Below are 16,049 nucleotides of genomic sequence, written 5' to 3'. Positions count from 1 at the left end.
TCCATGGCTCTTCCAGGTGCCCGATCATACAGGCTTCCCCTCCTGTCACCACCAAGAACGATCAAGCGACTGAACAGCAGCTATGATAGTTCTTATTGTGCTCAAAATCACCGACTAAAAACAAAAACAGATATCTGAATGATGCTTGTAAATGCACCCATCATTCAGATATCTTTACTTAAAGCCCAGATCATATGACGGCCTGTGGCATGGAAGTGGTTAAATATGAAATTTACTTCTATTAGGCTGTTAAAACTGTCACTATAATCCCAGGAGCATCGTGGTGGCATTTAAACCCCTTTTGCGGTCTTTTGCTGCCAGAGATATTGCTGTTAAAAATGTGATTTTTTAGGCCTCAAGATTAGTTAAACCGCCACCAATAACCATCTGAAAAGCAGAGACCATGGAACAAAAAAAATAAAACCAAAAAATAAGATAACTGATCTTTAAAGTGGTTGTAAGCCCCTTTTTGCTACAGGTAAAAGTTTACCTCGATATCTCCTAAACCTATATGGTTTAGGTGAAGTGCCTGCATGCGCACTACTGAAGAAATGGCACGTCATGCCGATAGCTGTCGTAACTGGAGTGACATCACCTTGTCTCCGGCCAATCACAATGACGAGCCGTGATACCTGGAAGAGATGCCTGTGGCTGGGGGGGTTCAGGATGGGTAGCGGGGGCTTCGATCTAAGGCAAGTAATACATAATGAGCCAGTATGTTTGCAGGTTTAATTTTTTATAGGTTTACAACCGCTTTGATGCATGCATCTCTTCACAAAAAAATAAATAAAAATTGTGTCAAGTTAAAGGGGTGTTCCAGCCTGTAAGTTTATTAAAAGTCAGCAGCTACAAAAAGTGTAGCTGCTGGCTTTTAATAAAAAGACACTTACCTGCTCCACGGTTCCAGCGACGCGCCGACCGGGGCTCCGCTCCTCGCCGGCCAGAGTCTTAATTCCTAGTGTGGGCACCCGGCAGGGACAGCTTTTGGCTTCACGGCCGGGCACCCACTGCGCGAGCGGCGCCCCCCATTGGACAGGCGCTGCAAGAAGGCGATTAAGCTATTCGCCTTACCAGCCCCTCGGCGGAAGGAGGAAGTGGGACATGAAGTCCCACTGCTCCTGAAGCCCCCCCAAAGAAAATGACATGCCAAATGTGGCATGTAAGGGGGCAAGGAGTGGGTTAAGCGGAAGTTCCATTTTTAAGTGAACTCCGCTTTAAACTTTGACATCACAGAGGGCTGACTAAATTTCTGCGCCAGCCGGTGCCACCAAGGAACGAAAGCTTAAGCTTGAAGTTATGAAATGCTTGTTTCTGCAATCTTCATTTCACCAAAGGAAAGATCAGCAAAAAAAATTATGTTTACTGATCTCCCTCTGCTCTACCCACCATGCCCCCATTCAGGGCCTCATGGAGCCCATAGGACATGACGGGTGGAGGCAAATCAGCAGATTTAGAGGCAGCCTAAATCACTGCCAATAAAAAGCAAACAATCAGCTGGACAAGAGTATACACTGATTAAGCAACCCAGGCTACTTTCAAGCCTTACATAACTGGCAGAGGTTTTATGCTGCTCATTACTCAGCAGATGGAGCAAGGGGAGGCAGCGTGCTCCGTCTGTTGACTGCAATCATGCATTACAAAAAAAAAAATTAAAAAAAAATGCATGGAGATTCAAACTGTTTGAGAGTCTAATCCCAACAGAAAAGACTCGGCCATTGATCAAGCCATGCCCCACCGCTGGTTGCCGTTAAACTTTAAAAAAAGATAAGTAGGTTTAAACAAAGTTACCAGGTCACGGTTTATCACAGTATACAAAAAGTGCATTTACCCAAAAGCTTCACATCTCTTCCTGTAGATGTCAGTCTGGTGCTGGAGAGGGGCAGCTTCACTCTGTCCCAGGCGGTTTACATCAAAGATGGCCACCAGGTTGTCTAGATGATAAAGAGATGCAAAGGCCATGGCTTCCCATACAGCGCCTTCAGAGGACTCGCCGTCACCCAGCAGACAAAATACACGATAACTGCAAGAGACCACATACAAACATGTTTATTCTTTGCTCCGTTCAAAAAACACAAATGGATGATCATGGACATTTTCTGGCAGGACATCCTTGCCAAGTTATCTAGAGAGATTGACCGATTATCGGTGTGGATGATATTCCTTTTAAAAATAGCGGTAAAAAAAAAAAAAAAAAAAAAAAGACCGATTACTTCAAAAAGAGTTTTGCATCACCCTAGTACCGATCATTTAGAGTGGACGGTCGGCTTTATTGTAACATTTAATGTGGCTCAGCAGCCGCTCGGCTGTTATTACAAGCAGTGGGAGGGGACGCTCCTCACCTTCTGCCACTCGCCCGGGCTGTGCCCGTCACACCGGGAGGCCTGAGCAACCAGCCGATGCTTTGTCCAGGTCTTGGATCTAGTTACCAGGAAGCAATGTCATGACATCACTTCCTAGACTACTGGCATCTTAAGGCACCAGTTAACTAAAAATAAAATTAGAGCTGCACGATTAATCACGGAGAGAATTGCGATCTCGATTCTCCCCGCCCGCGATCTCCCCGTGGGATGACCCGCGATTCTTTTTTTCACAGCCGGTTCCACGTAACCAGCGTGGAACGCAAATGGCGCAGATATCGGAAACCGATGTCAGCAGCCTGCGCCGCTGGATGGATGCCTGGGCTTCTCTTGCAGATCTGTACAACTGTAGTGTGTATCCATGCGCCACCCTGTGGTTGCTGGCGGTACTGCTTCTGATGTATAAATAAAGAGACCAGTGATATGTCTATAATGTTAAAGACCATATAACTTCTATGAAAAAAGCAGGATCAAAGTTTGATTCTGCTTTTTTCAGAGTTATATGGTCTTTAACATTATAGACATATCACCGGTCTATTTTTTTATATATTCATATTTGTGGCCCTCAGTCTGAGAATCGTGGCCCTCAGTCTGAGCAAAAGAATCGCGATTCTCATTTTGACCAGAATCGTGCAGCTCTACCAACTATTCAAAAATGCTGATCTTAACATTTTAAATACATTAAAGTGCAGATGAAGGGGTTGGGGGTCTTATAGACCGCAATCCCTCCATAAAGAATACCCATTACTGTCACAAGGGATGCTTGCATTTTTATCATGGTTATTGCTGTCGAAAGTAATGTAAATGACAGTGTAAAATATAATTTTTTAAATGCACAAAATATCAGCAGGTGGCCAAAATATCAGCATCGTAACCCCAAAAAAAAAATCTCTAGTGCACACACTGCCACATAGTATGGTGAGCAGTGAACTGCAGAGTTATTTATACTCTAGCACAAATTTTTTTTGGACAAACAAAATCCACTGTAGAGTTTGGGAATGGGAAGTGGAGAAGAAATTAGGCTAGGTTCATTGCATCCCAATATTATTCAGAATTTATACAGCACTTAAAGTGGTTGTAAACCCACTTTTTCCTACAGGTAAGCCTATAACAAGGCTTACCTGTAGGTATAAAGAATATCTCCTAAACCTGTACGGTTTAGGAGATATTCCCCTCACAATGAGGGCGGCGCATGCGCAGGGGGGAATCCACGGCGAAAGGACCGGCATCCGCCGGACCCTGCCAATTTTAAATCTTGCGCGGGAGTGACATCGCCGCTCCAGCCAATCACATCGCTGGAGCGGCGATACCCGGAAGACACGCCGGAGCAAGATGACATCCTGCACGGCGTGGACCAGGTAAGTGGTGTTCACCTCGTCCGAGGTAAGTATTTCATAATCTCCTAGTATGCGGTGCATACTAGCCGATTATGCCTTTTGCCTTGCAGGTTTAAAAAAAAAGTTTATGCGGTTTACAACCGCTTTAACATATGCGGAAGGGAAGCCACTGACAGATGTGGTGGAGGATCCAGGCTGCTCTGCAAAACCATTGCACAGAGCAGGCATAACTTTTATTTTTTATTTGAAGCTTTATAAAACCCTTTAACCCCCCCCCCCCATACATACCTAGCCTTATCAAAGTATTTCCCGGTGTAAGCCATGCCACAGGATGCGCCCAGGCCTTGCCCAAGAGAGCCAGTAGCGACATCAACAAATGGCAGTTTCTGTAACAAAACATAATGGTTGAAGTATATGAAGTCATATAAAGTCACATTTTACATTCTTACATAGGTTTCTCCTACTTTAATTTAGTGATCAAGAGGATTTCCTATAGGAGGGCACAAGTTGGATCTACAGATCACATCCAACGATACTTGTCAATTGTGAGGGGCAACAGAACGTAGTTCCAAGTTTTTATAATTGGTAAACCAAACACTAAGGCCCCTTTCACACTTGTGCGACTGCAAAGTTGCATGACAAGCAACACCCCATGATAGCCAAAGCAGACCATTCATATCTGCGCTACTTCAAGGTTGCAGCAACTTCATAATCCCTGCACCATTTTTGTGTGACAATGCAACTTGGTCGATAGACCTCAATACACCGGTATCGCCTCAATACACCGGTATCGCTTCAATACACCGGTATCGCTTCAATACACCGGTATCGCTTCAATACACCGGTATCGCTTCAATACACCGGTATCGCTTCAATACACCGGTATCGCTTCAAGTTGCACAAGTGTGAATGAGGAAGAGGCCCAAGCATCATCACAGCTGCTACAGTTGTGTTGTACGTGGAGGGTAAATGACTAACCCTGAAGCAGCTGTGTGCGGCAACCGAGATCTTTAAAACGTGACTGAAGATGAAAATTAGAAGCCATACACACACACACACACACACACACACACACACACACACGTTTGCCAATTTTTCTATCCCACTGCAGACAAAATTTGTAACCCCTCAAATCATTTCAGATTGGTGTAAACAGGGCCTTGGTGTTCAGAATCTCTCAAAAGGTAAGTTTGTCCCCTTTTCTGTCCCACCCCATTTCAAACATGACAATATTCTTGATACAGTACAATAAAAAGAAAGCTCCTATGATTGATAGCCAGACAATCTTAGAGATACACCATGTGTAAATGTCAAATTTGTGCTCAGCCATTATAACATGAATACTGTAGCATCATGTTCAGCCAGCAGGTGGCGCACAAGGCTTCTTTACATTATAGGTTCGGTTTTAGCTACCATTCAGACCTGCCTGTATGCAAACAGCATCTGGTATAGTACAACACAGAATATATATGGTTTAGCAATAGCATTACCGGTGTGGGATGGCCCTCCAAGTCGCAGTCAATCTTCCTCAGGTTCAGAAGGTCGGATTCCTTAATATAACCAGCTTCAACCCACGCAGCATATAGGATGGGAGCAGCATGACCCTGGAAAGAAGAAGAACTCCACATTTATAAAAAGGAAAGCCAAACAATCTAGAAACTAACTAAAAAAACAGTTTCAATGTTAACGCAAATAAAAATTCTTAAAAAATAAAAAAAAGTTGTGGTGGCAGCAATAGGAGTGTGTTGGGATTTGTCACCTTTCATAGTCTCCGCCAGAACAAAATGCCCCAATCTACTTCTGGTGACATGGTTTCCACTCACTTCCTGTCCAGGTGACAACAACTCTTCCCCATTGTCCAAGACAGACCTGTGGTCACACCTTTGGAGTTTAAAGAACCCTTTATGTAGGATATACCATAGATGAGGAACACAAAAAAGACCTGCACTAGAAGCACGTTTCTGTGGAATGACAGTGGTTACACACTTTTGTATCAGCAGCACCAAGATACGGACGTGGACGGCTGCGGGGACTTCGATCTGAGGAAAGTAATACACAATGAGCAAGTATGCCATGCATACTAGCTCATTATGCCTTTGTTTTGCAGGATTTTTTTTATCTCGGGTTTACAACCACTTCAAGTACGAGATCCGGTGTCAAAAAGACCTCATATCATATTTACACAAAAATGCAATAAAAAACAAGTGTCGTTTTGAAAAATAAAAATGTCCTTTTAAGAGCTATGGGTGGAAGTGACATTTTGATGTTGCTTCTGCGATGGTATGGAGGCAGGTGGGGGGGGGGGGGGCCGCTGCCGGGAGAAGTGATCCCATGGAGTTCACCGCAGAGACCACTCTTATCTGAAAGCGGACCGCCCACTGAAGAGGATGCAGAGGCGAGGTTAGCTAGCTGCTGCCATAATATCCCCCTTCAAGGTACAGACATACAATGACGGCGGGTGGTCCGTAAGTGGTTAACCACTAGAGACCCAGACCATTGACAAATTACGGCCACAAGGTGTCGCTACAGGGCCAGGAGGATGTCTATTGACATCCTCGGCTCCTCCTGGCCACTAGAAGGGGCACGCGCCGGCGGCGTCACTCAGATGCTGATGCGCGTGCCTGGTGGCCGCCACGTACCTGCGATCAGCAGTTACAGAGACAGGGATCTTGTATGTAAACACAGAGATCCACGTCCTGTCAGGGAGAGGAGACCGATGGTGTGTCCCTTGTACATAAAGACAACCATCGGTCACCTCCCCCAGTCAGTCCCCTCCCCCCACAGTAAGAATCACCTAGCAGGGAACACATTTAACCCCTTCCTCGCCAGTCACATTTATACAGTTATCAGTACATTTTTATAGCTCTGTTCGCTGTATAAAAAAGTGAATGGTCCTAAAAAATGTGTCAAAAGTGTCTGCTGTAATATCGCCGCCATTACTAGTAAAAAATTTAATAATTCTATCCCCCCATTTTTAGGGATGTCCCGATACTAGTATCGGGACTGATAACAAGCATTTCCCGGCTCCTACCTTTTACAAATGAACAGAGTCAGTGATAACCGACTGTCCATTCATATAACTGAGCATCGTAACCTGTGTTTACGATGCTTCAGTTTATGAATGGAGAGAAGCTTCTCTCCATTCATTTCAGCTGAGGCTGCTGGGAAAGGGACTGGGGAATCTGTGTCCTTAGTCCCTTTCCCTGTCTTAAAGGAGAACACACACTAAACTTTTTTTTTTTTTTTAATTGGGATATTTATTATAGCAAAAAGTTAATTGGTGTTTTTTCTCAAAATTGATGCTTTTTTTGCACTATAAACAAAGAGCGACAATTTTGAAAACAAAAAAACAAAAACACAATTAACTTTTTGCTATAATAAATATCCCAATTTTTTTTTTGCGCTATAAAAAAAAAAAAAAATAAAAAAAAAGGCAGAGATGATCAAATACCACCAAAAGAAAGCTTTGTGGGGGAAAAGTTTTGTTTGGGAGCCACGTCACACAATTGTCATTCAAAGCGTGACAGCGCTGAAGTTTTGGGGGGTATATGTGCCCAGTAAACAAGTGGTTAAACAAGGTCTACCTCTGTATGGACCAGGCAGGGAGCCTGTGCATTGCATTCACAATACTCTGCAGGCTTCAATGCAAAAAAGACACACATTTGTGGGTGCACTTTTCCTTATTGCAAAAAGGTGGACTGTGCCTTTAAATAGGACTTTATCACATCCAGAACCTGAAACACGACTTCCATATGGCAAATCCTCCTCACCTTGGACAGAACAAAGCGGTCATTGTTGAAGTTGCCGGGGTCAGCTGCATCGTATCTCATGGTGTTGAAGAAGAGGACAGACAAGATTTCGGCAGCGCTGCAGCAGGATGTGGGATGCCTGTCACAAGGAGAAAAGCACATCAAGTGTTTAATACGGAGATACAAGTGCCAATTTACAGATCACATGATGCCTTGTACCCAAATGACACCCGACCATTAACAACGCAGCACAAGCCTGGACTACATACTTGCTGATCGCTCTAAAGGTGGCTCACAATTATGCATGAGCCCTAGGGAGATGCCCGCTGTGTGTGATCCATCACCCAGGCAATGGCGAGTCTGGAGTGATGATGGGGCACTGTAATGCTGCCTTTCATGGGGCACAGTGAGGCTGCATTTGATGGGAAATTATATGCTTTATTAATATTTTTGGAACTTAATTCTGCTTAAAAAAAATAATAATTACAGTGTAATTTCATGAGATAATTTACAAGGACGTGTTTAGGGGCGGGGTTGGGCAGGGTAACTGGTGGCGAGTAGCTCAGGACTTGAAATTTTGGGATGGATGATAGATGTATTCACAAGCACCATCTAGTGGCCATAATGCAGCATTACAATTTGTAGTACAGAAGCAGAATTTTGCATTTTTGTCCCCATAGACTTAAAGCGGTTGTATACGCGCATTTTTATTTATTTTTTACATCCAAGGCAAAAGCCATAATGAGCTAGTATGCATATTAGCTCATTATGAAATACTTACCTTAAAACGAGGTGTAGAGAACTTACCTGGTCCACCCTGAGCGAGATGTCATCTGGCGTGTCTTCCGGGTTTCGCCGCTGGAGCGGCGATGTCGAGGCCCTTTAGCCGAGGATCCCCCTGCAATCAGCGGCGCATTGCGAGGGGAATATCTCCTAAACCGTACAGGTTTAGGAGAAATTCTTTATACCTACAGGTAAGCTGTATTATAGGCTTACCTGTAGGTATAAATAAAAGTTAAACAAATGACTATACAACCACTTCAAATGGGGGGGGGGGGGGGTGCATCTGTGTGCACAAGTGTAAAGTGAGCAACTTCCTATTCTGCAGCCAGCAGAGGGAAAACCCTACAGACCATCCAGTCTACCTGCCTAGACTGATATGCTGGAAGTGGAGGCATGCCAGATGACAAACATTCCCTGAGCCAAATCATTAGCACAGAGTTCCCATTACATCACTCCCATCCAGGGACTGTTTATACTGCAGGGGTTAAGTTAAAACTGCTTGAAGTTTAGACCCCCTTGTCAGGATTTGTTTTGCAGTTTCCTTAACCACTTGCCTACTGGGCACTCGCATGGTCATGCAACACTACCCAAATTACATTGTTGCCATTTAATTCGCTACAGGACAGGCGAAACAATTGTGTGCCCCCCCCCCCCCCCCCACACACACAAACTTCCCCTGCCCAGGCTGTAGTGTGGCCGAGCGCCTCCACCTTCCTCCTGGAGTCCTGTCAGCAGTCTGATGATCTGACGATATGGTTCCGGCTATCGAGATGGTTCCTGTAAGGACTGCGCAGGCGCAACCCTTGCCGACAGAATTCACCGAACCTCCAGGGCGACGTGGAATTTGAAGTGGCCAGTCGGCCTCGTTTTGCTCGGGCGGCTCGCGCTGCCTCCTGGCTCTTTTTTTAACATCCTCTAATCCACGGGGATGTTAAGGAATGAGCCTGGATGCCGGCCGAGGAGCAGAGATTTCCGTCGGCAAGGATTGCGCCTGTACAGTCCTTACAGGAACCATCTCGATAGGGGAACCAAGCCGACAAGTCACCGGCTGGGTACAGGAGATTCAGTTTGTTCCCGGCCAGACTGACAGGAAGTACACACCAAGTGCTCACTTCCTTTCAGTCTGGCCGGGAAAACAAGGAAGCTGAATCTCCTGTATCGCGCGGTACGCGGCCACTATCTGATAGGGGACTCATAAGGATAGAACACCGGACTGACAGGAGAAGAGGAGCTTGGCCACGCTACAGCGGCAGCCTACAGGGAAGGTGAGAATAGAAAAACATGGGGACTAGCAAGAACATAGGTGTGTAAAAAAAAAAGTGTAGTGCCAATGTAGGCTTCGCGTGCAGGGGGGGGGTGCTTGGGGCCCCCAAACGGCCCTGGTTACATGACTTAAGTCTTTAACCTTGGTTTGCATATATGCAAAGTGGATGCAATTAGCACATGCCAATCGGACCAGCTTTCACACATGTGCAGGGTGGCCACAGAACAGATTTAAAAAGGGTCCTAAACCATTCTGGGTCCCGTTCAAAAAAATTTCACACCTGAACCATTGAACAGAACCGCACTAAAACTGGTCGCATTTGGGACCCCAGCCTTTGAGTGTTTCCAACCATCACAATACATTGCAGGTAAACACGATCACCACAACACGCCTGGAGGTGTGAAAGCGCCCAGTTACCTGATGGGAACCTTCATGGCTCCCAAGCCAAACTATAAAGCTGGAGGGTCACTAGTAACCAATAAACGGCAAGAACACAACAAAGCCTGTACAGGAAAATATTGCTTTGATCTTGCTTGGGTGTCACCGCCAGTTTTTTAGGATGTGGCCTAAACCAGGGCTCGACAAATCCCAGGCGCCAGGTCGCCATGGCGACTAGAAATAGGGTCCTGGCGACTTGGCTTGGAAGGGGGGCAAAAAAAAATTTTTTTTTTTTTTTTGTGAGCTGGGGCCATCTGGTGGTGGCCGTTGGTATTACAAGTTAAGCATTACAAGTTAAACAGCAATTCTAATGTTATTTTTCACTATTTTCACTGCCATCTTCTTCCCTCTAATTAGAACCCCCAAACATTATATATATTTTTTATCCCAACACCCTAGAGAATAAAATGGCGATCGTTGCAATACTTTCTGTCGCGCCGTATTTGCGCAGTGGTCTTACAAGCGCACTTTTGTGAAAAAAATTACACTTTTTTTAATTAAAAAAATAAGACAACAGTAAAGTTATCCCCATTTTTTTTTTATATTATGAAAGATAATGTTACGCCGAGTAAATTCATACTCAACATGCCACGCTTCAAAATTGCGTCCGCTCGTGGAATGGCAAAAAACGTTTACCCTTTAAAATCTTCATAGGCGACGTTTAAAAAAATCTACAGGTTGCATGTTTTGAGTTACAGAGGAGGTCTAGGGCTAGAATTATTGCTCTCGCTCTACCAATCGCAGCGATACCTCGCATGTGTGGTTTGAACACTGTTTACATATGCGGGCGCTGCTCACGTATGTGTTCGCTTCTGCGCGCAAGCTCGTCGGGACGGGGCGCGTTTTCTGGCTCCTAACTTTTTTACCTGGCTCCTAGATTCCGAGCAAATTTGTCAACCCCTGGCCTAAACACGTTTCTCCATCTTGCTGACCTCAGTTAAAATTTAACTTCAAACATTCTGAGTCCAAAGTCTAATCTGTAGAGTTGTCTATTTAGTTTAGCACTTTAAGGTCACAGACCCCGATATCATGCCACAAAGGCCCTGCAGACAATAGGCTCTTCCAAGGGCAATGCGTCCTCCTGTGCAATTGTCTACATCCGTGTGACCTCGGGAAGCAGCTTTCAGCAGCCTAGTAAATTGGGATCACACAAAGATTAGGATGATGGACTTGCAGGGGGTAGAGAAGAGATACCAAAGGCTCCACCTCAAGCCAACACCACACACGTATATATGAGCAACATTATAAGAGAAAAAAAAAAACACACCCCACTTTGCTGCATGCAAGGCGACCCATGCTGTCCCAGCGTAACACATTGGATATCTTGCAGCTATGCATTTAGCAGCCAAGTTCTACATCAGGGATATGCAATTGGCGGACCTCCAGCTGTTGCAGAACTACAAGTCCCATGAGGCATAGCAAGACTGACAGCCACAAGCATGACACCCAGAGGCAGAGGCATGATGGGACTTGTAGTTTTGCAACAGCTGGAGGTCCACTAATTGCATATCCCTGTTCTATATCATATACAATACCTTGGCTTGCAAGTAACGCGGTTAAAAAAAAAAAAAAAAAAAAAATTAAATAAATAAAAATAAATTAAAAAAAAAAAACGCGGTTAACAAGCGTTTTGCAATACGAGCCATCATTTTATTTAAATCCTGACTTGGTTCGCAAAACGTGCAGTACTACATTTGGCAAGAGGTGCGGGGGGGCGCCAGTAACACTCAGACTCCATTCAAGTCTTTCCAAGTGGTCTCCGAGTATTTGAGTCTCCACCACCAAATTATCTTGGTTTTCATTGACTTCTATGGATAAACTCGCTTTGATATGCGAGTGCTTTGGATTACAAGCATTGTCCTGGAACGGATTATGCTCGTAATCCAAGGTTCCACTGTACAAATAAATCAAGCAGCCGCTACAGTAAATTCTGACTGCAAGTGATCCACAATGCCAAAAGCTATGAAATCCAGACCTCTGACCAACTATTTTTGTTCCTAGAGTACAAACACCCCCCCCCCCCCCATTCACAGATGAGCATCAGTCAATCAGAACGCACTTTCTCAGCAGGGTGTAGAGAAGCGAGATCTCTCTGCTAAACAGGCAGGTGAAAGGTAGGTGTCCGCTCCACTATGCAGAAACAGGGCCCCCCCCCCCCCTCTCTATGGGACGATCAGAAGGAAGTGGACCTGTTTATTTCCATCAAATCCAGATGGATACAGAACAGGACCATCAGCCATCTGTTTTTGGCAGACAGGATTGGATGGCGGCAATTGTCAGCAGACATGCGTACGCCACTCCTTAGAGCATGGGTCTTCAAACTACGGCCCTCCAGTTGTTCAGGAACTACAATTCCCATCATGCCTAGTCATGTCTGTGAATGTCAAGAGTTCTACAATGCCTCACGGGACGTATAGTTCAACAACAGCTGGAGGGCCGTAGTTTGAAGACCCCTGCCACACACACACAGACCCCTGCCACACACACACAGACCCCTGCCACACACACACACACCATGTAGAACTCCATTTACTTTGTGATCTTCTGCAGAAATGCAATTTGTGATAAAGTATTAAATAATGATTTACCCCAATCATGTACAGCCCGCCCCCCCATTTATTTTCTGATCTGCCATACAACACAATCTTCAGTGTATAAAATTAAATAAGGTCAGCGTCGCACTGCTGCAGTTTGGATGCGTTTCCCATAGAGACCATCAGATCACTTTTTTTGGTGCATTTTCTAAAAGCGCACCAAAGATGCAGGACATCCAGGGCCGATCCACCCTATAGGCTCATTATGCAAGCCGCTTAGGGCCCCACAAAGCTGCGGAGGGCCCCCCCAAATTACTAGAGGCCCAGTCTGGTGAGTGAAGTAATTTTTGGCCCCCACCCCGCTGGCTGCATGGGAGAAGAGGCAAGAATAAGAAGGCAGCACCCCCCACTTTAATGTAAGATATCATTAACAGCGGAACACCCCCCCCCCCTTATCAACTTTAATGTGACATGTCACTGTCGGCAAACCCCCCCCCCCCTCAACTTTAATGTGACATGTAATTTTGCTTAGGGCCCCAGGGAGGTCAGGATGGGCACTGAGGACATCACACACACACACACACACACACACCAAAGCCCTCCTTCCAAGGGCCCCCCCCCTCCAAAAGCAGGGGCCCTCCCCACACCAAGGGTGCACCATGCAGGACATCCCCCTGCACCACACCAGAGCCCTCCTTTCTTTAGAGACCCCCCCTCCTCCAAACAGGGGCCCTCCCCATATCAGAGCAGAGAATGTGAAGAGCCAGATAAACTGTAGTTGGTGTCCACATGTGGCCCCCCCAGGGGTTGTAGTCTGGAGACCCCAATGTAGAACAGCTATTGATTTCTGATCGGTTTCAGAAACAATTGGACTGCTGGCTGTTATTTTATTTGTACCAACATACATATTTGTTGGGACATACATACACTCAGTTTGTCACAAGTGCACTAATACAGCTACAATTGCCTCAAAACTAAGGCTGCAACCAACGATTATTTTCATAATCGATTAATCGGATAACGTAAAAACATTTTTTTTAAAAAAAGTAATTTTGTGGTGATTTGCATTTTTTTTTTTTTTTATTGGGCCAATTTGTTGTTGGGCAGATTAAAAACACAAATTGCCACAAAAACACATTACATGCTTTTCTGCAGCTTCTCCATTGAAGTATACGGAACCAAAAAAAAAAAAAAAAAAAAAATAGCGCCGTTTTACGTTAAAGAGTCCTTGCCCTTTTCAAATACGCAAAAGCCGAAAAAAAAAAAACCATGAATGTGAGCGTGTTCCATAGGAAAACATGTAAATGAACTGTAGTGAGTTTCTGCAAAAAGCATCAAAAAAACAGAGGTGTGACCCAGGCCTGAGATGTTTAGTAACATAATGGGGTTAAAAAAGCTAAAATTGGTACAAAAAGAGCAAATAATCGCTACTGTAAGGGGTTCATTTATGAAACCGTGAAAGTAATATTTACAGTAGCGATTTGCTTTTTTGTACTATAAAAGTGCCAATTTGTTTTTTTTAACCCCCATTATGTTACTGGCCGATTAATCGATTATGAAATTAATCCATTACCATTTTCATAATCAATTAGTTGTCAATCGATTAGCTGTTTCGGCTCTACTCAAAACAAGATGCCGAAAATTAAATCTTACATTAAAGTGAGAAGCAGGGTGGGGCCGACTTCTTACCTCTTCTCCCATGCAGCCAGAAAATTGAGAAGCGGGGTGAGGGGCTGATAATGACTTCTCACCAGGCAGGGGCCCTCTAGTAATTTGGGGGGCCCTCCACAGCTTTGCGGGCCCCTAAGCGGCTTGCATAGTGAGCCTATAGTGCGGATCAGTCCTGGATCTACTACATTAGTGATCTCTGCTGATCATGTGCACCCCCCCCCCTCTTCTCCCATGCAGCCAGCAAATTGAGAAGTGGCTGATAATGACTTCTCACCAGATGGGGCCTCTAGTAATTTGGGGGGCCCTCCTTAGCTTTGCGGGGCCCTAAGCGGCTTGCATAGTGAACCTATAGTGCGGATCGGTCCTGGATCTACGCGTTAGTGATCTCTGCTGATCATGTGCAACCCCCCCCCCCCCCAATTTAATTTTCGGATCTGCTGCAGAAATACAAATTTCAATGCATAGAGTATAATTAGTGATCTCCTCCAATCACATACAGGCCCCTATTCATTTCCTGATCTGCTGCAGAGAAGAAGCTTCCAATGTATAATGATAAATAGTGATCTCCTCTAAGGACGTAGAATAGGAGAGGAGATCTTCCAATGTATAATAGTGATCTCCTCTAATGAGGAAGAATGGGAGAGGAGATCCTCCAATGTATAATGATAATAAATAGTGATCTACTCTCATGACATAGAATAGAAGAGGAGATCTTCAAATGTATAATGATAATAAATAGTGATCTCCTCCAATGATGTAGAATAGGAGAGGAGATCCTCCAAATGTATAATGATAATAAATAGTGATCTCCTCCAATGATGTAGAATAGGAGAGGAGATCCTCCAATGTATAATGATAATAAATAGTGATCTCCTCCAATGATGTAGAATAGGAGAGGAGATCCTCCAGGTCTCCATCACCCTGCGCATGTCAGGGAGACGATATGAATGAGCGGTCATTAACCCTTTACATGTCTGCCTGACGCATGGATATAAAAAGGTGATCAGTAAATATAAACCAAGGGGGGGGAAGTGACTAAAGCGCCTCCATAGGCTGTAGCGGTGCTGAGCCCACGTGGCCGGGCATTTAAACGTGCACGTGGTGGGTCGGCCTGTATTGGGGGGGATGGAGGGGACCACGTGGGGCCCATTGATGATCAGAACCTACCCAGAGTTGGAGGCGCAGGTGGCCCGGATGGAGTGGATCCTGAGCCGGTTGGCCGCGTCCTTCAGGGCCTGTAAGTCGTCATCCTCGGGTTTCTGGTAGGTGTCCATGCTGGAGGAGGTGATGGGAAGGCGGACTGTGTGCTGAACCTGACCTGGACACTGCCTGAGGAGGATCAGTCCACTGGGCCGGTCTTATATAGAGCCGCCCTCTTCTCTGACTGGAGGAAATGAGATCAGAGGAGAGGAGGAGGGGGAGGGGAGAGGGCTCCTCATTGATGGGAGGACTGGGCTGGTGTCACCCCATCATCACCATGCATTGCATGACACAGTGACATCCACCCCATCATCACCATGCATTGCATGACACAGTGACATCCAGCCCATCATCATCATGCATTGCATGACACAGTGACATCCACCCCATCATCACCATGCATTGCATGACACAGTGACATCCACCCCATCATCATCATGCATTGTATGACACAGTGACATCCACCCCATCATCACCATGCATTGCATGACACAGTGACATCCACCCCATCATCACCATGCATTGCATGACACAGTGACATCCAGCCCATCATCATCATGCATTGCATGACACAGTGACATCCACCCCATCATCACCATGCATTGCATGACACAGTGACATCCAGCCCATCATCATCATGCATTGCATGACACAGTGACATCCACCCCATCATCACCATGCATTGCATGACACAGTGACATCCACCCCATCATCAT

The 16,049-nt window shown here is 45.3% G+C and overlaps 1 protein-coding gene across 1 annotated transcript in view; it reads right to left on the bottom strand.

Annotated features, from left to right (window-relative positions):
* Positions 1-15,487, bottom strand: part of LOC120913195 (transketolase-like protein 2) — a 28,664-nt gene extending 13,177 nt beyond the window's left edge. The window contains exons 1-5 of the mRNA XM_040322978.1: positions 15,301-15,487; positions 7,465-7,582; positions 5,185-5,298; positions 3,983-4,080; positions 1,829-2,020 (exon numbers count right to left, since the gene is read on the bottom strand). Coding sequence (XP_040178912.1) covers positions 1,829-2,020; positions 3,983-4,080; positions 5,185-5,298; positions 7,465-7,582; positions 15,301-15,407 — 629 coding nt within the window. The 5' untranslated portion in view covers positions 15,408-15,487. The remainder of the gene's footprint in view (positions 1-1,828; positions 2,021-3,982; positions 4,081-5,184; positions 5,299-7,464; positions 7,583-15,300) is intronic.
* Between the last annotated feature and the right edge of the window lie 562 nt (positions 15,488-16,049).

The sequence above is a fragment of the Rana temporaria genome, chromosome 9 (assembly GCF_905171775.1).
Source record: "Rana temporaria chromosome 9, aRanTem1.1, whole genome shotgun sequence".
NCBI lineage: Eukaryota > Metazoa > Chordata > Amphibia > Anura > Ranidae > Rana > Rana temporaria.
The sequence above is the reverse complement of the archived record's forward strand: the minus strand, read 5'-3'. Positions and strand labels throughout refer to the sequence as shown.